Source organism: Camelus bactrianus, chromosome 11 (assembly GCF_048773025.1).
Source record: "Camelus bactrianus isolate YW-2024 breed Bactrian camel chromosome 11, ASM4877302v1, whole genome shotgun sequence".
Taxonomy (NCBI): Eukaryota; Metazoa; Chordata; class Mammalia; order Artiodactyla; family Camelidae; genus Camelus; species Camelus bactrianus.
Genome location: NC_133549.1, coordinates 42,232,086 through 42,257,745, shown reverse-complemented (window position 1 = coordinate 42,257,745; position 25,660 = coordinate 42,232,086). Strand labels below are relative to the sequence as shown.

Genomic DNA, 25,660 nt, shown 5'->3' with positions numbered 1-25,660 from the left:
TCCCGAGGGCTCTGTTAACACTGCCTCCATGAAATCGGAGTGAAAGTTAGGTGTCAGGATCCAATGAGCTGGCTAACGGTCCTTGGCTATGTGGCTGTGAGCAAGTGTCTTAACCTTTCTCAGCATTCCTTTTCTCATCTATAAAATGGGGATAATAATTCCTGCCACACCTAATGCACAGTATTCTTACGAGACTTACATCTGGGCAAATCTATAACACATGGTATCAAATGGTAGAAAGTACATGGCTTCTCCCATATTTCCCTCAGTGGTTGTGAGGTTTCCCGGAGTGGTTAATGCAATAATGAGCACATAATAGACACTCAATAAATCATTATAAATAATTCTCATTGTTACTTGAAAGAATGCTGTATGTGCCGCTGTGATCTTAGGCAACAGAGCCATGTAAATTCTTATTTTCATCTTTTATTGATCTGCTGGCAGGTAGGGTTAACAGGCAGTCACACACGGCCATCTGTCCCAGGCCAGTATCTCCCATTCAGTAATACCCCTGCCGTCCTCCTTGCATTGGGTGACTCCCCAATTCAGACCAACACAGTCTCTTCCTCAAACATCATTTTCATCAAATTGTCCCTCTTGAAGCACAATATCTTTTATGGGCATGTGACTTCAGCACCGCCTGTCTGGTCTTTGAAGCAACCTCCTTCTCTGCCCTAAGTATCAGCCATCTCTTCTCCATACCGCCGCTTATTCCTTGAGCCATCACTGCTGGATGGAACACCTTTGTCTCTTCTTTTTTCAGACTCAACCCTTCCTCAAAGTCCATATCAGCTCCTTCCTTGAAGGAAACTCCCTCTGACTTCCCCACCCTACAGATCACTCAGCTTGTATGGGCTCAGGTTGTATGGCTCAGCTCTAATTTTGCTTTTGCCTAAACGTGACTTTCCAAACATTCTTTGAGCCATGTAGCAAGGGTCAGCTTCTCTGTTTCTTTTGGATTCCTAGCCAGCACTTAGTGGGATGTGCCGCACAGTAGAGGCACTCCGGGGAGGCTGTCCTTGACCATGAGGCCTTCACATCATCATCTACCTCCTTAGGCTCCTCTTTAGCAGCAGAAGCTCCCTGAGGAGTGGTGCTGTCCTTCAGTGAAGCATCCTGTGTCAGGTGCCAGGGTCAGTCCCTACCTCCCACCACACCCAGGGAAAGCTTTCAGCTGGTGCCTGCGAGGAGCAAACCCTGCATGATTCACAGCTTCCCTCACATATAATAACTCTTGTTCTTCAATTTGGCAGAGACCATGCAGCCAAAAAAAAACCCATTCAAGGGATACATCAGAGCCTTGGGTCAGTGTCTCTGCAGGAAATTGAGATTTTTCTCCTAGTTTCTCTCTCTGTGTATACCTGTAGACAAATGCCCCGGCTGTCTCCCCTGCACACCCATCTCCAACTGTGGTTTGGTTCTAGGAGGTTTGGTTCTCCCTGGGAGGTCCGGAATCTAAGACATCTGACCTGATGTTATGTTGTCATTGGTGGGCAGGTGCCCTTAGGAAGAAACAGCAATGCTGAGCTTGCTTCAACATGCAGATCTGTTCCCAAGTCTCTCTTCTCTCCTTTGGGTCTGTTCACTCGGCATTTGCATATGTGCTTGGCACTGGGGACATACGATAGGTAAGATCCTGTCTGCCATAGAGTCTCACAATCTAGTGGAACTTCCTTCCCTACTGCGAGGAGGCCTGTTAAAGGGCCCTTGGATTTCTGCTCTTCTCTCTTGCTCCCCTAAATGTTTGGGGTTAAAGATCACCTTGGGAATATTTTGAATTCTGTGGATTCTGTCCCCAGAAAAAATGCACATGTGTCCAATAATTTGCATAAAACCCCAGGGGCTTTACAGACCCCATGAAGCCCATCCACAGACCCCACAGACCCTAGGTAAGGAACACTTCTGCTCTTAAAAAAAATCAACAAGGATGAGGAGAGGAGAAACAAGCTAAAAGCAGAAAACAAAACAGAATACAAATAGAAAAGAATGAACCTAACTCTCTTTCAAATAAATAATATTACCACACTGAAAGGAGAGTAAACAAACAAACAAACAAAAACTAACAAACATTGAATTATTTTCTCTGGCCAAATTGTGACTGTGCAGGAACTGACCTCTTAATGGTGGCAGGGTACTGGATCCTCACGGTGCCACATACCCTACCTGGCTTTCCAGAGAGGCCCTGGGCCTGGGGATACTTGCAGAAGCCCACAGTTCTCATGGGTATGGTGAGCGCCATGGAAGTGAGGCTTGGTTCCCCTCCCAGGTATCTAGTCTCTGGCACTCCAGACTGTTGACCCCATCACACTGTTTGGCCTCTGTCTCCTCTAGTGATTGGGCCAAGAGACCTGCAGAATCTAACGCCCTGTCCAGATTCCTAATGAACTGTCCTCCAGTAGCTAGAGCACAGTTGGAGGCTGGAAAGTCACTTTGTATTCTTTTCTCATCATCTGTGAACAGCATTAGAGCCGAGGGGAGTCTTTAGTACCACCATTCTTTCAGAAATTAACCCCATCCTATTCTTGAAAAATGTGCCTCATTGCACAGTGTCTATCATGGTCCGGGTGCTGTGCAGGCAGGAGCTCTGGAAAGCCGCCTGCAGGGCTGGGGTCTGAGGAGGCCTCCCTTTGTTCTTGCACTCCGTCCACGCTGGGAGTCAGCTCTTCTCCTATACGTTTACAAGCAAACCGTCTACAGTGACCTCTACTCTGATTCCATCATGCTCTTTTTACTCTATGGGCAATTCAAACTCCAGTGACCACTGTTTGGCACTATTAACATCTCTCTTTTCCATCGCTAAGTCGCAGGGGCAGCAGAGCTTACTTAAGCCTTAGAACAGGAGACCCTGCTGTTTTCTTGACAGTTTGTTTCAAGTGCATTCAGACACGATTCTCCATAGATGCTTGAAGGGCTGTCAGGTGGAAGGAGAACAAGATTTACTCTGTAACTGAATCCTGCTGCTTCTACAACCTAACCTCCCTCCAGTCAGCACTTTTCTCCGTCCCCCACGCCACAGTCCTTGCACGGACCTCCTCACCAGTCGGCTGCCTGTCCAGTCTTGCTCCTCTAATCCTTTCTCCGAGAGCCTGTGATCTGTTTCAGTTGTAAATCTCATCACACCACACCTCTGCTGAAAACCCTGTAATGCTTCTGCACTGCCTTCAGGATAAACTCTAAACTCCTTAGCATTGCTTTTAAGACCCAGCCCCCGCTTAGCTCTCCAGCTGTGTGCCTGGCCCAGACAGTGTCAGCCCCACCAAACCCCTTGCATACTGAACCCCAAACACTCCTCATTCTCTTGCCTCCAGATCTTCACTGAGAACATTTCCACTCCCCGCTTCATGTGGTTAGCTCACCTGCCTTCTAGGTGTGACCTCAGGTGTCACTTCCTCCAAAAACCATCATCCAAGTCCAGGCTGGGCATTCTTCTCCCCTCCAAACGAGTATCTAGGTTTACCCTACACATTTCTCATCATTATCTTGCAATTGCCTGTTTACATGTACCTTCCTCTCCAGGCAAGCTCCTTGAGGCCTGGGATGGTTTATTTACCATGTCCCCAGCACCAGTACCTGACAGAGGCACTCAGTAGTTACTGAATGAGTGAATGAATGGCAGAGGACATAAGGATGTGAGAAGTTTCAGGGGGGTGATTTCCACTCTGTGTACTAAAGAACTTGCTCGTAACTGGTGATAGTGCCAAAAGGGAGCAGCCTGACACACAGAGCACAGGGAAAGCCCAACCCCTGAATGTCTGCAAACACAGCCTAAGTGGCTGCCGGGCAGGAAGCTCCCTCAGGAGACAGTGGGTGGAGGGCATGGCCTCCGCTTGTTTCCTGTCTGCAGGAAAGCACAATTAGGTTCACTCCCCGGGACAAAAGATCTGGATTGGAGTCCCACTTCTGCGCTTACTGTGAGACTTTGAGCAAGTCACAGCCTCTCTAAGCTTCCCTTACTTTGAAATTGAGGTGATACCTGCACTGCCAACTTAAGATTTTGTGAGGACAAACTGAGATCCCATGTGTTAAAGTACTTTGTAAAAGCCTTAAAATCCAGTGAAAGGTATTATTTACCACGTAATATTCAGTACTTGCAGCTTCCCTAATTTTAGCTTTACATCTACATTAGAAAACCAAGTACCATAAGGAAAGTTTTGTTGCGGCAGGCAGAGCTGAGAATTAGAGCAGAGAGAGCTACCTCTTCTGTGCCATGCCACTGCCCTAGAGAAAAGGCAACAGCAGGGATCAGGAGCACCTGTTTAGCTAGGATCTGTCAAAGGCCTATTGTTCCTGCCATCAGAGAGATTCCTTATAGCCTATTACTAAAAAAGGGGGAGTCGAGCCCCAAAGTCTTAAATCACCACAAAAGCAGCAGAAACAAACACTGCAGACATACAGCAGTAAACCTTCCCCTTAGGCCCCTTGATTTATGCCCAAAGTCAAGAATAGTTGACAGCATTTTACTTCCCCTTTGGCAAGACAAACCCAACGAAATGATTTAATTTAAAGGCTTTTATTAGGAACCAGGGGAATGAGCTGCGTGTCCCTCTGTAACAGTCTAGAGCAGGTCATCAGGCCTGGGATGGAGAGTGTCAAGAGATGCTGTGGTGCGATTTGCTGTACTTGTTCAGGGCCTGGAAGGGAAGGCGGCGGCGAGGGCGGCAGGAACTGGTGTTAGCCAGAACACCAGGAGCCTGGGGAGGGCCCTCTGCCTTCCTTCCAACTCCATTCATGGCTGGAGCATGCCAGGAGACAGAGAATGTGGCTGCATTGGGCAGGGCGCAGCAGTGCTGGCTGGACCCCCGGCTTCATTTGGCACCGCTTCACTTGCCTGCTCTCCACTCTTCTTGCCGTTTAGTGATTAGGTATTTGAAGAACTCATACACAGACCATGCGATGGCTGTGGAGGGGATCTGGTAAATTACTCTAGCCTGCACCCCTCGGAAGTAGGCGGTCACCCCGCCTACTTGATACACCGTCCTGAAGGCACTAGCCATGCCTGTGATATGTCCTGTAACGTTTGAGTTCAAAGCCAGAGATTCCTGGGTGTTGAGCAGTGTTTTGCAAACGTCCAGTGGGGTGGTGGCCGCGGCAGCTACAGCTCCGGCACAGGCTCCGGAGAGGACGTGGGAGCTGGGGTTGTACCGTCTCTGGGGGTTAAAGTGCTCCTGCAGGAATTCGTAGGTCATGAAGTGAATGGCTTGGAAGGGAACGTTCATGGTCAGCTGGGTGGTGTAGCTGCGGTAAAAGGCCCCGGCCCCTTCATTTTGCCACACTGCCCGTACACAGTCTGTCACCCGGTGGTATGGCGAGTTGTACATCTGCATCCTCTGCTTGACCACTGTGGTGCCATCAATGAGAAGGATGACAATGGTGACAGCAGTCAACGGGTGAGCAGGAGTATCCAGATTCAGCGTCGCAAGTTAGCGGATCAGCCAATGGAATGAGAGAGAAAAAAGTATGAGTGAGTTGTCCTTTAGCCTGATGAGTACAGGCTTCCCTTTTTTGAGAGGAGGGGATAGGAGAGGGTTGATAAAGGGTTAAAAAACAATGGCCCCACTTCCAGTAGGATTCCTTTAAAACTGGCCAATTAATATACAGGATGTACCTACGTTTAGACTCCTGAGGGTCTCCTTGATCTAAGTACCCACCTGTAATTATTACCATCTTGCTCTTTCGTAACTCTTAGGAAATGACTCAGTGACAGTGAACATAATAATGAACACACAGCCCTAACAATCCCAATCCTCAGCAGAACACTGAACCCTTACATGAGGCTGTTATCCTCCCACAGGAAGAGAAGGGCTACCAAAAAGAAAACAGAATTCTTAGCCAAGAGGAGTGCGGCTTTAGCTCTCAAACATCTCCTACATCCTCAAGTAGATAACATGGTATGAGCTTTGAGTTTTGGCCCTTCCCATGCCATGGCCTTGCCCAGACCAGTTAAGTAATGGAACTTTAAGGAACATGGCAACTATGCTATCTTTTCATATTTGGTTGGGTACCTCATTCTCCAACTGAAAAGCCAAGATCCAAGCAGCAGTGCAGGGCCTAAGCTCTACCAATGTCCCCTTTCATTCCTGTCTCAAGCATTCTTCATTCCAACAAGAAAGGCAGTATTTTCAAATGTCAAAATCCATCTTCACCTCTTTGAAGAAAAGTGAAATAATCTGCTAAATGTTTTTAGACCAAAGCCACGACAAAGGGGACTTCCAGGAAGGCCCAGGAACAGGCCACATAGAGACATACATTTTTCAAGGGAAGCCCCAAAGATGAATTAACTCTCAATGAATATGCTTCCTGTCTAAGGGAATCCTCCCAAGCACCGACAACATGGAGGGAGCGCCCTCTAGTGGTGAGACAATATAACATGCCAGGATTTCCCACCCAACCTGACGGGGTGCTCCCTGGCTTACTTCTGAAAACCAGAAATAAAGGAAAAGCCCAGAGATGCAGATGCAGCTGCCCACAGAGAGAAAGGATGAGGAATCACTACCTTCCGCTGGATTCATGGCTGCGTCATGAAGTAATGTTGCCACACACCCGGCCGCTCCTGCAAAGAAGAAAACAACTGCCACATGTAAGGCCAGGAGAGGGCGACTGAGTCACTGAGGCCGGAGCGAGGGAAGTGGCTGTCCCACGGCAGGGGGAGGGAACGTTAAGAGCCAGTTTAAAAGATGAGAGCCCATTGCTCCTAAACTCCTGTTCAGAGAAATGAAGAGATTTGTTCTAACTTAGTAAGGCCATCCGTCTACCTTCCACAGCTACGACAGGAAGGCCAGGAAGAGGCCGAGTAAACAGCCCAGGTTTTATCAAGGGAGGTGGCTCTGAGAGTAAGTGCAGCTCGTGCTCCAGATGGGAAGCAGACACCCTGTGGCCAAGGGATGCCAGCACATCAACTGCCTCCAGTGGAGGCAGAGCACGAGGGGCAGGTCAGATCTTCACCAGAATCTCACCTTTTGTCTTGCTGCCCAAAACCTCCAAATCCTAACATCTGTCCTTCCAGACCTTTTCCTCAGGTCCTGAATGACTATATCCCTTACCCTCTCCACGTTCACTTTGGTTTTCAGACAACCTGAATCTCCAGGCTGCTATCCCTTCCCTTAATTCCACACAACCTCCAACCCTCTGGTTTCCTTGTACTGAGGTCCCTTGCCCCCCCCCCCCGCTTCATTGCTTGAGGCCTTGTTATGTCCTCAATGACAAAAACTGCCTCTGGTCAGTTGGGATCCTGAAAAGGTGAGGTGCAGAGCTGAGGCTCCATTAATGTCTTCCTTAGGCAGCTGGGTCACCTCCAGTCCTGCCGAAGAGCAGGATACCACCCGACTAGCAAGAAATATACAACGGGGGCAGTTCACTGTGTCCCCACGTTACCAGGGCAGAAGTTGATGCCAAGGAGAAGCTGAGAGGAAAGAGTCAAGCTGGTATGTAAGGGAGGATATTGTAACCTTTTGCTGAGGTGCCCCAAAGAAGGGGTGGGGTTGAAGCAGCCCGTTGTCTGAGAACATCAGGTTTGGAAGGCCCTCCCCTATAATCTGGCCTCCCCCAGCCCGAAGCTTCAGCTTCAAACCATGCTGAGACTGGCAAGCATTGACAGTAGCAAAGCCCAAAGAATAGAGAAAGTGGGGGAACCAGCACAGGAAGGCTCAATACCATTGGCAATATGGCTATTGCCCCCAGGGTGGATTACATCACTCAATGTCTTTTTTAACTTTTCATAGCAGGCAAAATAGAGGGCGTGGGCAGGCCCTGCGCCTGTTGCTGTGACGTTCAGCCCCCGCATGGGCCTCCACAGGCCCTCCGTTCTTATGATCCTCCAGAGGGCCTCCAACACATTGCGATAACGGGCGGCTGGATCAGGCTGTAGGCTCTGCATCCGGGTCTGAAAGCACAGAAAGGAGAAGTGCAACGTCAGTGATGCCCACTTCGCACCCAACCTCAGCATGCAGGCTTTGGGCGCTGGGCAGACCATCCACGTGGAGTCGCGCCGATATGTAGAAGTGATACCTGGCATCCAGTTTTACTTCCTTCCAAAGCTATACCCAATCTTTCCAAGCCTTGGGTCTTTCTTTTTCTTGTCATCTGTGGTCATACAAATGCAACACCATTATTTTCCCTGAGAAAATCACCCCTTGGTAAGTGTTCTTGAACTCCAAAATGATTCATAGCCCCAGCAACAAGTATTAAGCCTGCATTTTAGGAGAAGTTGCTTTTGTGCCTGAATAAACTCAGGCTAAGAGTTCTTTACAAGTGGATTCTAAAGTCAACTATTTACTGTCTACAATGTACTTCACTATTTCTGAAGACTGATCCTGGGCCTGCTTCCTGACTACATACTACACTAATGAGATGATGGCTCATCCTTAGATATGTCCCTGATGATTATCTGACTTTTTCAGACTATTTGGCATTGGCAGCTGAGCCTGTAAGTTTAAGTCTTGGCAAAAGTAGCATTCCTAACAGGTGCTGCTTTAATTTCCTGGGAAAGAAAGTTTACCCTGAAACTATGAAGGTGGAAACCAATCTAGTCTCTAAAACTGAAGGGGCTTCCAGATTTCTGATCTAAACTAACCAAATCCCCAAACTGGCATCAATGAATAAAATCAGTCTCAGTAAAACATAGCCTTTGGAATCTCTAGAGGATTCAATGATTGGAATGAAAGTATATGGTAGACAGTCTGTATGATGTTCCTGGACAACGTTTTATTGAAATTTGGGAAATTAATCTTATTTGAAATACCTTCCAAATCACAGACCTTCTCTAAAGGATGTCTCCCTTAGAGCAGCGCTCTTGTCTGTTGATCCATTTCAAGGTTAAGATAGCATGAAGATGACCAGACAATGTCTAGTGCCTGGAACACAGTGGCACTTAAGATTTGTTTGGTGAACGAATGAAATAATGAATGAATCTTTGCTTTGTCTGCACCAGTTCAGAAAGTAACATGTCGGCCATCAGTGAGCCAACAGCGGGTAACTACCGTCTACCCAAGTACAGTTTAAATTCCTACTTCATTCCAGTCACTGACTCAGTCTGGATTTAAAAGCTTGAACCTTCCTGTTGGCCATCTGGAATCCAAGAGTGATGCCTCTTCTCAAGAGCATGGGAGAAAAGAAACTAACCAGATTAACAGGTCCTACTTAGCTGCAAGCAACCCACATTCCTTTACAGCTATTTTCTCCTCCTGCTACCAACAAAGAACTCGTAGCCTAAGAGGTTAATTCCTGGAAATTCAATCAGAAATACACAGTATCATTTATCACAATGTGACACACTCTCTTCTACTTCTCCAAAAAAAAAAAAAAAACCCTCCAAAACCCACCAAAAACATAAATTTCCAATAAGAAAAGTGTTTATTCCAACAAAGGCCTGATCTCCAGAATATATAAGCAGCTCATACAACTTTATAAGAAAAAAAGAAACAACCCAATCCAAAAATGGGCAGAAGATCTAAACAAGCAATTCTCCAAGGAAGACATACAAATGATCAATAGGCACATGAAAAAATGCTCAATATCACTGATTATCAGAGAAATGCAAATCAAAACTACAATGAGGTATCACCTTACACCAGTCAGAACGGCCATCATTCAAAAGTCCACAAATGACAAATGCTGGAGAGGCTGTGGAGAAAAGGGAACCCTACACTGCTGGTGGGAATGCAGTTTGGTGCAGCTACTGTGGAAAACAGTATGGAGATTCCTCGAAAGACTAGGAATAGACTTACCATATGACCCAGTAATCCAGCTCCTGGGCATATATCCAGAAGGAATGCTACTTCAAACAGACACCTGCACCACAATGTTCATAGCAGCACTATTTATAATAGCCAAGACATGGAAACAGCCTAAATGTCCATCAACAGATGACTGGATAAAGAAGGTGTGGTATATTTATACAATGGAATACTATTCAGCCATAAAAAACCACAACATAATGCTATTTGCAACAACATGGATGTCCCTGGAGAATGTCATTCTAAGTGAAGTAAGCCAGAAAGAGAAAGAAAAATACCATATGAGATTGCTCATATGTGGAATCTAAAAAACAAACAAACAAACAAACATAAATACAAAACAGAAACAGACTCATAGACATAGAATATAAACTTGTGGTTGCCAAAGGGGATGGGGGTGGGAAGGGATAGACTGGGAGTTCAAAATTTGTAGATACTGACAGGCATATGTAGAATAGATAAACAAAATTATACTGTATAGCACAGGGAAATAGATACAAGATCTTGTGGTAGCTCACAGTGAAAAAGAATGTGACAATGAATATATGTATGTTCATGTGTAACTGAAAAATTGTGCTCTACACTGGAATTTGACACAGCATTGTAAAATGACTATAACTCAATTAAAAATGTTTAAAAATAAATAAATAAATTAATTAATTAATTAATTAAAAAAAGTGTTTATTAATCTTTCACATCACATCAGGGGCTATAATATCCATCAGAGGAGTTATTCAAGACTACAGGTCTTTGCTGGCTATGGCCACTATTAAACTGGGCCTGGTGGTTAACAATTATGTTTTGATAGGTTTGTTCAAACTAATTGCGTACTGGGAGAATGTTTAGAAATTGCACTGTTGTGCTGGAGTCAATGGCACATTTGGGTAACCAGTCTTAAAAAGTCTGGCCTCAGAGGCCTGAAACTCTTTACCCCTAAGAGAAACCTGGACTGTGGGTAAGTTACTTTGAACATTTTACACACACATCTAAATCTAACTGACAATTCTAACTCAATGAAAATATCCCCTCATGGAGAGGACCCAGGCAAAAGCCACACCAAATACAAAAACAAATATAGCTCCCCAAATTTGTGGGTCAGTAAATCTATCTTACAGAGAAAGATGAAATTTCTAAGTAAAAATTAATGAATAGTCTTCAATATAAAAAAACCATGTCCAATTTTGAAGAAAAGCCAGACTAATAGGGAGGTAAGTGGTTTAGTAAGAGCAGCCACATTTGAGTCAGAAAGCTAGATGTGTGGTCTAGGGTATGTCACTTAACCTCTCTGAGCTCCAATGTTGTCATCTGTAACATAAGGCTCAGAATGGCTAGCCCACAGGGCTGTTGTGGAGATTCAGAGTTAAGGCATGTAAAAGTCATTGTTAATTTATGAGGTCCTAGAAATATAAGGATTTTTATTGTATTCACATCTGATTCTCAGAAATACTAGTTTATATCTTAGAATTTACAGATCACGGCAGCGTTGTTTCTCATATGTCATTTTGTAAATATGCGCGGGCAACTAACTGGTCTTTAACCACTTATAAAACAGGTTTGATTTTGTATTTTTTTGTTTTCATTTTAAAGTTTCTCTGTGGCTACAATGATTTATATGTCCAGCTGTTAATCTAAAGGTCACGTTTAGGAAAGAGCACTCTTGTGAAATTCTGTGCCTTGCTTGGTTCTGGAAATCTGCTTGTGGGAGGCTGTATGGAAGGTTTGGGAGTCAGGCTGGGTTCAAACCATGACTCTGTCACTAACTATGTGACCTTGGGCAAGTTACTTAACCTGCCTCCTTTTCTTCATCTATAAAATGATGAAAATAGTGCCTACTTTATGAAGTTGTTTCAAGGATTAAGTGAATAACTGTATGTAAGGCACATCAGATAGTGCTCGACAAACATGAACAATTGCCATTTATTGAATATTTATTATTATTAGATACAAGAAAATCAAATAAGCCAATATTTCCATGTCTTAACCTTGCATTGGTGGATGTGTATAGATGATTTATTACATCTGGAGTTTGGAAAATATTTATTTCCCTTTGTTCTTTCCCTCTTTAATTTATTATATAAATAGATTATTCGCTTCACCATTACAGAGCCCAAAAGCAGCACCTTGGTGACAGGTGGGTACTTAGCCAGATGATTCTGGGAAGAGTCCTTACTGCTTTGGGCTGCAGAACCTGTCCCTTTAGATAAAGTCTGGTGCTTGCCTCTGATGCCCAGAAAAGGAAAACTGGGATTTACTTGGGCTCCTATACTTCCCTATTGTGACCATGGAAATAGCTGGCTGAGTAACTGTACCCTAGCAAGGCTATGCTGACTTCCCATCGTCCCTCCCAAGGATATTCTAAGTCAACTCGACCCTGATAAGTGGCTGTGAGTACATGGGCTTGCATGCCAAGAGGCAATGTCAGCTTTCATTTGCAAACACTGAGGTTGCCCCTTAGGCTCCAACACAGATACCTGCCTCTAGTCTTGGGGTCTGCTGGGCTGCTCTTCCTCTCCATCACCTATTTATGGTGAAAGAGGAAGGACAGGTGAACTGGGAAGCCCTTTCTGAAGGAAGAGATTTGAATTTTACTTTCATGTCTGCACAACAGTGTTTAGTGTAAACAGTGTTACTGACACTAAATCCTGATGGTCTCACCTAGTTTTTCTCTAGTTATTTGAATCCCAGAATTAATGGCAAATGAAAATGATTCTTGTAAAATAGGTTTTTGTGTTTTTGAAGACTCCTGAGCATTTCCCCCTCCAAATCAAATAATTATTTCTTTAATGTGTGCTCTGAGGCATGACTGTAATGTTGTCTTACTAATTTTTACAGAACAAAAATCCCAAAGCTTATGTAAATGAATAAGAACTGTTCTTCAAAACAGCTACCTCGGGAAGCTACAAGTGACTTATTCCAGCGATGCTGCAGTTACACAAAACATTTTTGAACTCCTCTTTCTGGGAGTGTTCCCTCAGTGGGTTTATCAGCCTCAGAAGTAAATCAGTCTCCCTGCTTTCTGAACCTACCTTATCTTTGACCCCAATCAGCATTACCTAGTTTGATCTCTCACCATAACTGCCATATTTGATTCTGAATAGCCTCAGTTACTAAAAAGTCAACTCCATCTTGTCACAGGGCAAACACTTGCCCCATTTAAGGATATGCATTCAAATATTTTAGAGGCATTTCTAACAGAGGAATTTATAAAATATTTACAGCACCAATAGCATTATGTAAATATACGAAGTAAGGAGAAGGCCTCCAAAGGTAACGGGACAACATTCAAATTGATAAACTGCAGTAATATTTCTAAGTCAGTCACATTTTACATTGTATTTTTCAAGTCATTCATAATTTTCATTATTTTCCTTGACCTAGTTTTCATTTGATACCCAGCCTGAAAGACAGCACCCCAGACCCTGCTCGCTACTCAGTCTAAGCATAGGGAGGCTACTTTGCAGTTAGATCATGTTAACTTTTGGCTAGATAGTATTAACAGCTCACAGTCATTCAACCTAGACTCTATTACATAAATATCTGAATCTTTTTTATTTGTATTTATCCATTTTCATTTCAATACTATCAGTGTTAACCATCCTCTCATGGATTTTACTGTTTATTTCTATTTCTCCCAACTCACAAGGGTATTTAAAATTCTAATATCCATTTTAGCCAAATGCATTTACCACAGGTTCAATGGGTATGGCCCTTGGTAGGAGTTACCTTGCAATGTGATAGATTACTCCTACCAACTCAGTGTCATTCACAACGTTTAAAGAGCACTTTCCCCACTTCCTCATCCACATTACTAATGAAAACTTGAAATAGTATTGGACCCAGGGAGAAGCAGAAGGGATAGACTCTACATCTCCCAAATTGGTACTCTCCTCCTTCTGAATATGTAACATTTTCCTAATTTGAGAAAACATACATCTAAGTGCTGTGAGGATATTGTTTGACTATTACCTTTAACATGAGAAGGAGGAACTGGTCTCGTCGTATACTTATTTCAACAGTCCCTTTGAGATAACGTCTCAATTTATTTAGTGGTGGTTCCTTTGCTAATGCACAAGAATACGAACGGTAAAGAACAATGTGTTCCCCTCTTCACCCAGCTTTCTTCAGAAGCACACGAAGCACTTGTACCCACTCATCAGCCAGCTTGCTCATGGATGCAGTTAGTTTTACTTTCACACAAATCATGCCCTCCTGTTGATCCCATTTCATTTTCCTCACATTAACATCTACTTTCTAATATTGTCATGCTTCCCTTCTAGGCAACTTTTCCCTTTTTGTCAAGTGGCTAAAGAAATACACTATGAAGTCCATCTCTCCTTTGAGGGCTGACGTGCTCCCTGCACACGCTGTCTCAATCCCAGCTCAATTTTCACGTTCAGGAAATAGGTGGGGTATCAAGCTTGTTGCACAGAGAAACCGAAACTTTTTCCCAAACATGATCTTTCCCATCCTATTTCTAGTCAGGAACTCTGAATTCTGGCTGCACAATGATTTCCAATCACTCAGGGGTTAAGATTTAATAAGTAAATCCTTTATCTAACTCAGAGATTCCAGATTCTGGTTCTTGCCCCGTCACTTTTAGGGAAGACACAGCAAGCAACTTGTAAAAGCACTCGCCAGAGAACATCTTAAGCCATTAAAATTCTACTCAGGGTCTTCAGCTGGCTTCACCTTAATCAAGTTAGTAGCACTTACCTGTACCCTTCCCATCCCACCCTATTCCTGTTTAGTCCAGCTGAGTGAGATCCAGGGCTTTGGCTGACAGATTTTCTGTCCAGGGTCCCGATTCAGATCCCACTGACGGTTAGAAATGGGTCCTGATTCCTGACTAGGTTCAATTCCCGGCCGGGACCTTGCTTGCAGGGAGTATCGGTCGAATAGTGTGGTGGTGGCAGGAGCCAGAAAGGAACCCGTGTCGGTTCCGCCTCTCGGCTGGGATCCTGACTCCGGGCAGGACCCAGGGGTCGGGTCAGCCCCAGGTCGGGTCCGGAGCAGGTCCAGGTCTCACCTTGACGCAGTCGATGGGGTACATCACGCAATGCTCCAGGATCCCTGCCACGGCGCCCGCCACCATGTGCGTGGTGACAGTGGCTCCAGCCGGCAGCGCCTCGTAGTCCGGGCCGGAGTCCGGATCCTGCCGTACCGGGGGCCTGCAGGCCCCGGCCTCCCCGCCGCTGGCCCCCCGGCCCACGCCCCGCTGCAGCCACCCGTCCAGCAGCGCCGACTCCCCGGGGCTCCGCCCCGGCCCAGCCGCCGGCCCCCCCGCCACACCGCCAGCACCCCGCCCCTCCAACTCCATCCACCCAGGCCAGCTGCGGCGCCCACCCCCGCCACCGCCGCTGCCGCCGCCGCCGCCGCCCCCCAGCCCCGTCTCGTCTGCCTCAGGCGCGGCCCAGAGAGCCCGGGGCCTCCGGCTCCCGCTTGGCCCCGAGGACACGCCCCTCAATCAGCCATTGGTGCAGCAGCCAGGATAGCCCCGCCCCCTGGCCTACGTAGGAAAAATGTGTCTGTGGTATTAGTGAAGTTGCTTGTCATTCCTCCGCCCCGCGGCATTACTACCACTTAGATCCCGCCCCTTTCCCTTTGATCTTGGAAGCCTCTTGTTTATTGGCCATTTGATTGGCCGACATGTAATATCAACCCGCCCTCCGACTTTTCTGAAGGGCGGGAGTAACTTAAGGCTAAACTTTGATAGGCTCAACCACTCTTGATACTTTGACCGCGGCCATTGGCCAGCACCACGTCGGGATCCGATTGGCTACAGAAAGAGGGCAAAGCGCCCTAGGGCTACCGTCGTGGAATTTGGGCCCCTGACAGGCGCCGGTGGAACTATGGGCGCTGCAGGCGGGATCGCATAGGGGGTTGGGGGCGGTGCCAGGCCTTCAAGGTCAAACTGCTGACGGATGCCGTTAGGACCCGCGCTTGAGCGCCCGCCCCGAATCCGGAGACTCGTAGGTCGCGAGCAGGCGGCTTGGCCCTGGCCCAAGGGCTCTGTTCCCGCGGGATCTTGTGCTGGCCTGAGGCGAAGGGGGCCTGGACCGGGCATCCCCTGGCGTGGCCTGCCCGGAAAGCCGTTGCGACATGCGGGCTGCGGCCCGTTAGATCGGGTCAGGGAGGGAGCGTTGCCCCCGCCCCAGGCTGCGCGCAGGCGGACTCCTGAGGGCCTGGTGCTCATCAGGCCCCAGCGCCTGCCGCTGGGCTGGCACCGGAGCCGCCCAGTAAACGCGCACAGTTGTAGAGTGAATGAGTTCTCCGGGGGCCTGCTGTTGCTGGGCCCTGCGCCAGGCCGAGAGCTGGAGGCGGGGAAGGAGATACCGAAATGGGGCAGTGTGATTCAGAGATGACTGCAGGTGGGGAGGCCGGGCTGGAGGCTGCTGGCCAAACACAGCAGGAAGTAGGGCAACTATGGGAAGCTCATCGGACGCACAGCTTGTCCCAGAGCTGACTCACTGAGGAACCCCCTTGCCTGGTGACGATTTCCTTTTGTGATAAGACCGCTCAGAGAGCTGAGTCTGAGACGCTCACTGGTTCAAGAACAATGCCAGCAATTCCCAGGCCTGAGCACCACCTCCCGGGCCGTGACGTCGCACAGGTGCTACGCTAGCACTGTAGGCTCGGTTGAGGAACACGGGCGATTTCACCACTCCTTCTGCCCGGCTTCTTCAGTCTCTCTTTACTAGAGCATGGTGGCACACGTCTCCCCAGTGTTCCAGATCTGTCTTTACTCCCTGTTTTACTGAGATGATGATGTAATTGTGAACTTTAAAAAAAAAAACTGTTTATAACTTTTCCTTAGTTAAGGAAGAAGTTTTTCTTTTTCTCCCTAAAGCTTAGCCTTTTTCTGGGCCTCTGGGTTTTTTCTTTTTTCTTTCTTTTTTTTTTGAGGGGGGTGGTTTAATTAGGTTATTTATTTACTTAATTTTAAATGAAGTTACTGGGTATTGAACCCAGGACCTTGTGCATACTAAGCACACATTCTACCACTGAGCTATACCCTCCCCATGGGCCTCTGGTTTTTTGGGGTTTAGTTTTCTAACTTTTTTTTTTTAACTGGCCTATTCCTATTCAGCAGTGGTTATTTAACCTTTGGGTCTCAACCTTTGGGAAACTAATGAAGCTACAAATCTTCCCCCACCTCCTGCCCCCGTGAAGGCACAAAATGGTGTATGTAATTTCTGAATTTGCAGAATCTCTGAATGTGAGTTCAGGGCCCCTTAGGGATCCATTAACTTCAGGTTAAGAACCATAGGTCTCACCAAAAGAAACCCACTCAATTCTGCTAGGGTGCTAGTTCCTTTTACTGCCAAACTACTTCACTAATGAGCTCTACCTGGCACGTCCTTTCTCTCCTTAAGCTCTACATTTTCACTCCTTTATTCAGAGATTACAAATGACCTTTCCAAATCCTATAGTCTTTTTCTTATTCCCATTTTTCTTGATTAAGAGATAACACTTGCCGCCTATTAACCCATTCCTCACTGAAACTTTTTCCTAGCTTCAGGAACCACTCTTTTCTACTGTTTAGACTTCTGAGTCTTCTGCACTTACCTACCCACTGAAAGGGAGCATTCCTAAAGGTTTAATGCTGCTTGATCATCCTTAATACTTTAGAGAACTTTAACATACCAAATCTGTTTTCCTCGTTGGAGCCCTATCCATATTTCCCTTATTGCATATTTTTAAACTGAAATTTACACATGAACATTCAAATGCCTGGCACTGTACTTGAAGCTGGTGATACAGAATAGACAGAGTCCATGCTCTCATGGAGTTTACTTTTTAATGGAGCGAGAGGGATAGACCAGTAAAAATATTGGTTATCTGTAGATACTATGCTGATAACTAAATAGGGAGGTGTTATAATGTGTGATTAAGTGACTGCATTTGTATGATCAGGAAAAGCTTGAAGAGATGACACTATGGCAAGCTCTGAATGACAGGCAGGAGCTCATTATGGCCAAGAGCAGAGCATTCCAGGAGAAACTGTAGGTACAACAACCCTAAGGTGAGAACACGGTTGGTGTATGAAGGAACAGAAAAGTCAGTGATGCTGGAGCATGGTGCGTGGGGTGGGGTTGGGGGAGTGATAAGAGATGGGGTTGGAAAGATGAGCGGAGGGTGAATATCCTCCTTAATTTCTGATTTAGCACGTCCATTCTGGGCTCAGCCTTTCCACTCCCCACCCCAGCCAATTTCTCCACAATTTTTCTTTTCTACCCAATCAAGTCTCTAAAGCTGGGAATTGTCCTTGACTATCCCCTCAGAATTATTCTGAAATAGTCTTTGGTTGTTGTTGTTCATGCTCTCCTTTTCCTTCCTATTGATGTTATACTTTGCTAGTGTCTGATCATCTTATGTCTATAATGTGATAACCTTTGAAAGGCCTCCCTACCCTTGGAGTCTCCTGGCTTCCTCAGTATTTTGATTCCCTGCCTTCTAGGGATATGGTAGAATTGTTCTTCCCATCTCCTTGAAGATAGGCATGGCCATGGGATTTGCTTTGGCCCAGGAAGTGTGAGAGAAGCCTGAGAGCCACACAATAACTTCGCCTGCCACATCGCTGGTGATGCTCAGATGGTGGAGGCACCATCAAGCTGGGGCCAAGTGAGAATGATGAAGCAGAGTCACCTACCTGCCGCCCTCTTCCTCCCAGATGGACTTTCAGCGTGAGTAAGAAGTTGTCATTTTAAAATACAGATTTTAGGATTATTCCCTACCATGACATAGTCTAGCCCAGTGCTTCTCAGACTTTAATGTGATGTTAAGTCACCTAAAGAATCTGTAAAAATGCAGATTAGAATTCAATAGGTCTGGGTGGGGGCTGAGATGCTGCAGTTCTGACAAGCTCCCAGGTGATGCTGATGGTGTGATAACCCTGGACCACACTTCAAATAACAAGGACCTTACCCATCCTCTCCGATACAGCCTCTCAACACATCTACACACACTCCATCCTACATCTCATCAGCACTTACACCTTCCTAAAAGACAAACAAATCAGCAAGCAAAGAAACACCTTTCTTGGTGATATTCTTTATAAAACCTCACTAGCTTCTCACACCTGAAACGCATCAGTCAGGCACTGTAGAATCTTAATTTATGTTCTTAGGACAGTTGTTTCCCTGTTCTCCTATCTCCTGTCATTTTCTTTTCTGCATCTATCTATGAGATCACTAGTTGTCTCAATATCATCTCATTTATTTTCTTTAGTAATAGAAATCCCACGTTTTAGCTTGGGCATATGGCTTCCTAGAAGTCCTTATTTTCCCCAGCTTCTTTGCTGCTAGCATTGTCTGTGTGACTGAGTTCTGGTGAACGGAATGTGAGTATAAGTGACATGAAACATCTGGGTTCTGCCTTTAAAAGGAAAGATTATGTCCTCTTTGAGTATTTCCCTCATTTTCTCCCTTCTTGTTGTCTAGAGTAAAGACCCAAAAGATGTCAATCATTTTTGGCCATGAGGACAAGGCCTATACCTTAGCAGGTGGCAGAGCAAAAGGTAGGGGAAACCTGCTGCCTTGTGGATTAAGCAGTCCCTCTGGACTCTGCGCGTCCTGGTACATGAGAGAACTTGTTTAAGAAATTGCTGTCAGTCTGAGTCTTCATTACAGCAGCTGACTTATGTCCTTTCCAACACATGCTCTTTCCTAGAATGGATTTCTCCTTTTGTCCTTATTAAAATCTCATTCTTGAAGGTCCAAAACAGGTTCCACTACTTCTTCCAGCTTACATTATCCTGTTTCCCTGAACTCTCATTGTACATGACCGGGCATGAGGTATGAATATAATATAGAATGAGATTGAGTCTGGCAGCCACACATGAAAATAAGACTGATTTCTTTACAATCACTTAAAGAGAAATTGATTCCTGAATTATCTAAAATAGACCATAAGAGCTGTAGGAATTCAGAGAGGGGGCAATCAGTAAGGACTGAAGGCGTGAAAAGAGATCATTATATATTTTAGCAATTTCAAGCTGGCAGGTGTGTACAGGAAGACTTTCCAAGGGGGTTGTGGGGAAAAATTTAAGCAAGTCAATTTATTGTTCCTCATCTTCTGCATCTTTTCTAAAACTCATCGTCCTGAGAAAGCAGATGAGACAGCACTCCTTTCCTTCCTCCCGTTTCCCAATCTGTCTTCCCACCTTATGAAGGACAAATGTGCCTTCACCCGTCCTTCATCTTGTTATAATTTGTATGTCAGGTGCGTAGAAACCTCCAAGTAGCCAAACAACCAAAAGGGCATCTTCTTTTGGAACTTTGGTTGCATCATCCTTTAAGCAATAAACTGTTTCCCTTTGAACTTTTTTTTTTCAGGTGGTGGTAATCACACCACATTTTTTTGTTTTTTGTTTTTTAATATTTCTTCTAAAGGATCTTATTTCTAAAAGAAAAAAAAAGGCAAAACAAGGGAAATCACTACTTTTGATCAGTCTAAGAAACAAGCATAATGTTATCTCTGGCTCGCAGGCAAAAATCTGAAAAAATTAGCTTTACCAGTTCTTGTCTAGTAGGAAGTTTCAGTTCATTTCATACTCAAATTGAGTTGTTGAAACAGACACAGAAAAATATTATTTGATTTGGTAAATCCATATTTATTATTATTTGGGCACAAATTTCCTCACTGCCACTCATTTCCCCTTCATTTATGTGTTACCATTATATCCTTATTGCCTTGACAGAAACATGTCATAAGTTGCGTAAGTGACCCCCCTAAATAATTATTTTTACACCATTTTGTAAACCCTGTACCTACTAGTCATATAATACCTTCTCTTCTTTTTGCTGTTTTTTCCACAAAGTAGATAAAACTACACTCTTAAAAGCATCTACTTATGTACCTGTTAAGATAAAAGTGTTCCCAAAATAGAATCTAAGATATAACACCTGAAACTTTAGGAAACCGTTTCATTTAATTAGAATTTAGTATTTCCATCTTAGATGGTGACATATTCTTTTAATTCTGACAGATGTATAATTTTAAACTTACAGTTTAAATCTTGAAATGAAATTATAAATCTGTATATATTTTTATTATACCAATTTCTGCCCATCTGTAATGTCTTCTTATGGCATTTTAACATGACATAAATACTTGAAATAGGTCTTTGGTCACAACAATAAAAATCATGAAGCACACATTTTTAAGGGGGTTTTTAGCTCCAAAACCAAAATACCTCTAAGCTAAAGAGAAATAAGAACAATTAATCATCACTTGATAAGTCTTTTGGGGGTTATTTCCAGAGAATGAGAAAATGATTACTCCAATGAGTAACACATCCTTTTGCAAATGAGATGGTTTCTAATCCTTTAATAAATTTTAAGGGAATGGAAAAATTGTGAGAAAGATTTGGCAAAATTCCATCCACTCATTTATTTGTGTAAAAAGGTTCTTTGGTATCTACCCATAATAACAAAAAACAGGAATAGAATGGGTGGTGAACTCTATCTCACTTTACCAAAAAGTTATCCATGATGTAATTTAAAATGTTTTTAAAGCCCCCATCCATCTATTAAGAGGTACAGTCCAATAAAATTTTACTTTTTATGCAGGCAGATATTCATCACAATTTTATTTATAGTTATTTTGCTTTCATATCCCAATTCAATTATTATTTCCCTGATCCTCCTGACTTGATCAGTTCCCCCATCATATGTCTCAGGTCCTCTGGTAGAGTTTAGATAATTGTAATTTTGCATGTGTTTATAAAATTATTTTATTAATAACTATATCACTGGTAGATGGTAAGCCCCATCAGGAAGAAGTATCTTTTTTACTTTCTTTTTCCCCCTGTACCATTACATTTCCAGAGTAGCATAGTACCTGGAACAGTGTAAGTATTTGGTAAAGTTTATTTGAATAAATAAATAATAAATGAGACACTCGTGGGTCTTGGGCCTGAGCCGGTATTTCTCCCCTTAGGTGGTGGCAATAACTCATCCAGTAAGTTCCAGTTCCTTCATCCCCTCCCCCCAACCCAAGGCCTAACCGTCTCAGGTGTCCTGCAGTTGTAACCAGGGACGCTACCCAACAGGGTGCTAGCAAAACTCATCCCTATCCTAACCATCGCCTTGATTCTGGGAAGCTGTCTTGGAAGCAACAAGTCCTACAGTGAGTTCAGAAACCAGGACTGGAAAGAGAGCCCCATCACTACTTTGTAAGAGTTTACTAAAAGGTAGTGAGACTACGAATTAGTTTCTTCCTCTCCTTTCCTTTCTTTCCTTCCTTTCTTTCTTACCGGTGGTTCTCAAGGCACCCAGAGGACTGTTAGACATGCAAATTTCTAGACCCTGTCTTAGACCTATCAAATCATACCTCTGGGAGGGAGGCATGGGACTCTGCATTTTCCAAGCTTTATCTCTGATTCATCTTGCTGTTGCCTCAGTCCTGATGGTCAGAAAAGGAGAAGGAGGAGGGCAGCACAGGGTAGCTGAAGTTTCATGACTCATCCAAGCTTCCATTATTTCATTTATGAAATGATAATGGTAATAATGTAACTTCATTGGATAGTTTGAGGATTCAATCAGAAATAGAGTGTTAAGTTCTTACTATACTATCAGGCATAGAGTTAGAACTCAACAAATGTCGGTTACTAGTACTATTATCATAACTATTGTTATCTGTTTTTCTTTATGACTGTCTATCTACCCATTGCAGAAATCAACGGCATCATGTTACCTAACTGCCAGTCAAGAAAGAAGATGCCCATAACTAGTTACTGTCCGTTGCTTATTTGTACAATCAACCTGTTACCAGACTAGAGCATCAAATTTGGGGTGTTTCACAAATAAGCCTTCTTTTCTCTTAACCATAATATCCTTATTTCAGATCCATGTCATGTGTGACCTCAGTTATTGTACGAACTTTGTATCATAAAAAATAGATTTAAACATTTTAAATTTCTTCATTAAATTTGCTGGAATTGCAAAACTTTCCTTGAATATTATCAAAGAATGTAATGGTCTGTTGTCCTTGACATACAAAGAAGATAAGCCATCTGCAGGGGATGAGACTTGGGTTATTTATCTAAGTTGATGTGATGTATTTTTAATGCTCTGTGGTATTGAATCCTTTATAAATATGAGATGTATTCTCAAAGCAACCAGTCAGTTATGGAGGCAGCAAACATCATCAACAATAAAAACATCATCATTAGCAAAAACAGCAGATGTGGGCCTCAAATCCATGAACCTTGCAGCCCTGAATTATATGTGTGATTTCACTGGCTGTTCTCCAGGTCCATTTTTTACTCTTTTTACTACATTTTTTTCTTACTCTTTTTAACTACAGATACATCCCTGACCCTCTTACCTTGTCTTCTGCCTTATTCAATGCTCATTTCTTCATTGCCTCCTTTTAATCAGCCAAGTTTTTCCTCTTCACCAGTTGGTTTTTCTTGCCTTTACAGCTTACTCATGACAAACTAGCATATAAAAGTCTTGGCATTTACATTAACTGCACCAAAAGAAATAATCAAATATTTTACGAAGTGGAAAGTTATGCCTGCAGTGACGGAGGTAAATTGTTTCGCTTTTGGATTTAATTCCCTCCCTTTGAGAGTTGCTTAATGGGCTTCTGTCATATGTGTGCCCAGCACTGTGCTAAGGGGCTGTGAGGAATGAGGAGAGGCAGAGAGTGCAGAAAGAGGAATAAGCATCAGTCCTTGTCAAGAAACTTGCAATCGCTGGTGAAAAGGCATCATGCATTACACAACAACAATGATAACAGCGAACTTTTATGAAGGACTTACTATGTGCCAGCCAAGGTATATATTATTTCTTTTAATCCTATTTGGTTGTGTATTAGTTATCTACTGCTCCATGAACAAATTACTACAAAACATCATGGCTTAGAACAACAATAAACACTCATTATTGGTTTCTGTGAGTGAGGAATTTGTGGCTTAGATGAGTGGTTATGGCTTAGGGTATCGCATGAAGTTGCAGTCAAGATGTTAGCTGTGGCTACAGTTATCTGAAGGCTTGACTGGGGTCTTCATGACATAGCAGCACATGGTACCACATCCCTAGCAAATTATTGTCTGTCTTTTTGATTATAGTCATATTAGTGGGTATATAGTAACATCTTGTAATTCTAATTTGCATAGCCCTAGTGACTAATGATGTTGAACACCTTGATTGCTTATTTGCTATCTGTATACCTTTTTTTGGTGAAGTGTCTAAATCTTTGGGACGTTTATAACTGGGTTTGTTTTCTTATTATTCAGTTTTGAGGATTATTTTTATGTTCTAGATACTAGTCCTTTACTGGGTATGTTATTTGCAAATATTTTCTCTCCCAGTGTGTGGCCCATCTTTTCCTTTTTCTCACAGTGTCTCTCGAAGAATAAATTTTAGTTCTGATGAAGATCAATTAAGTTTTTATTTCATAGATTGTTCTTTTGTTGTTGAATCCAAGAAATTTTTTCGAAGCCAAGACCACTAAGATTATTTTCTCCTGTTTTTTCTTTTACAAGTTTTATAGCCTTAGCACTTATATTTAGGACTAGGACCTATTTCAAGTTAATTTTCTTATGTGATATGAGGTTTTTCTTGTTGGCTGTCAGTTTTTTATTTAACAATATTTCTCTGAGATCTTCTTATATCAGTACATGAAAAGCTTCCTGACTTAGTTTTAGGGTCAAATTTCTGCTCTGATGGAGCTTATATTTTAATTGCAGGAAGATAGACAATAAAACATATTGTATGTAAAAATGGTGATATAGCAAGGAAAATGGTGATATAGGAAGTGTGAGTGGGAAGGACAGTTATGATTTTAAACAGGGTGGTTGGGGGAGTCTCACTGAGAAGTTAATATTTTAATGAAGACTGAAGTACGTAAGGATCCAAAGCACTGACTGGTAAGGAGAACAGATGTATAAAAACTCTGGCAGATGTAACACCAATTATAAAAAACTTAAATCAAGAGAGAGCCTGTCATGTTCTAGAAACAGTAAGGAGGGTCCTGTGGCTGGAGTAAAGTCAGTGAAGGGAATGACTGAGAAATGAGGTTAGAGATGTAAGAGATATGTGAGTTGTAGGTTATGATTAGGGCTTTTCCTCCGAGATGAGAAGCCACTAGAGAGTTTGGAGGAGTGCCATGATCTGGCTTATACTTGAAAGGATCCCACTGATCATGTGTTCAGAATAGACTATTGAGGGCAAGGGTAGAGGGAGAAAGACCAGGTAGGAGGCTACTCCAATAATTCAGTAAGAAATGATAATAGTTTAGACCAGGGTGGTAGCAGTGAGGTTAGTGAGAAATGACTGGCTTCTGGAAACATTTGTAAGGTAATGCTGACGGGCTTTGCTTATGGACTGAATGGGGGTATGGGAGCAAGAGAAGGATTAAGAGTAACTCCAAGATTTAGGGCCTGAATATTTGGAAGAATGGAGTGATTTTTTACTCCTTTTATTAACATAGTGTGTCATCAAACATTTTAATCTTTGCCAGACTGGTAATTGAAAACACGATGTCTAATGTAGTTTTTCCCCCTAGATTTTAGTTGTGAAAATTGTCAAACATACAAAAAATTGAAATAATGGTACCCATTTCATACTGACTTAAACTTAAACTTTATATTTAAAAATATAAGATATTTATTAGCTCAAATAATTGGCTATCCAGTGATAGAATGGAACTTGAATTTCATTTGACTCAGTAGCTTACCCATGTCGTCAAGAATTTAGGGAGCAGTGGGTAGAGAGAGAGAGAGTGAGAGAGAACATCTCCCTCATATACTATCTAAGAAAAGCAAATGATTTTTTATTTGCCCCAGAAATTTTGTCTCTTTATCTGGAATTGGGCTGGATGTCCACTCCTGAAAAAATAGCTGTGGCCAAGAGATGGGGTTTTGCCCAATACCTTAGACCTGGTTTGCACGTCACACTTCTAGAGCCAGGGTGGGGTCA

General features: G+C 43.6%; 2 protein-coding genes across 3 annotated transcripts in view; one reads left to right on the top strand and one right to left on the bottom strand.

The window, feature by feature from the left end:
* Positions 1-25,660, top strand: part of ENTPD7 (ectonucleoside triphosphate diphosphohydrolase 7) — a 109,286-nt gene that overhangs the window by 41,063 nt on the left and 42,563 nt on the right. The gene's annotated exons all lie outside the window — the stretch shown is intronic.
* SLC25A28 (solute carrier family 25 member 28) lies at positions 4,495-15,119 on the bottom strand. Its single transcript, XM_010971067.3, has 4 exons — positions 14,758-15,119; positions 7,651-7,879; positions 6,494-6,550; positions 4,495-5,338 (listed from the first exon to the last, which is right to left on the bottom strand). Exons 1-4 carry the CDS (start codon positions 15,046-15,048, stop codon positions 4,821-4,823), a joined length of 1,095 nt encoding a protein of 364 aa, XP_010969369.2. The 5' UTR covers positions 15,049-15,119; the 3' UTR covers positions 4,495-4,820.

Bases quoted from the DNA above. Each gene is read 5' to 3' on its own strand.
- SLC25A28 (XM_010971067.3), bottom strand. From the start codon at position 15,048: ATGGAGTTGGAGGGGCGGGGTGCTGGCGGTGTGGCGGGGGGGCCGGCG. The intron at 6,551-7,650 runs GTATTGAGCCTT...TCTTCTTTGCAG, and splicing joins CAATAGCCATATTGCCAATG to GAGCGGCCGGGTGTGTGGCA. The intron at 5,339-6,493 runs GTAGTGATTCCT...ATGGCACCACAG, and splicing joins AGCCATGAATCCAGCGGAAG to TGGTCAAGCAGAGGATGCAG.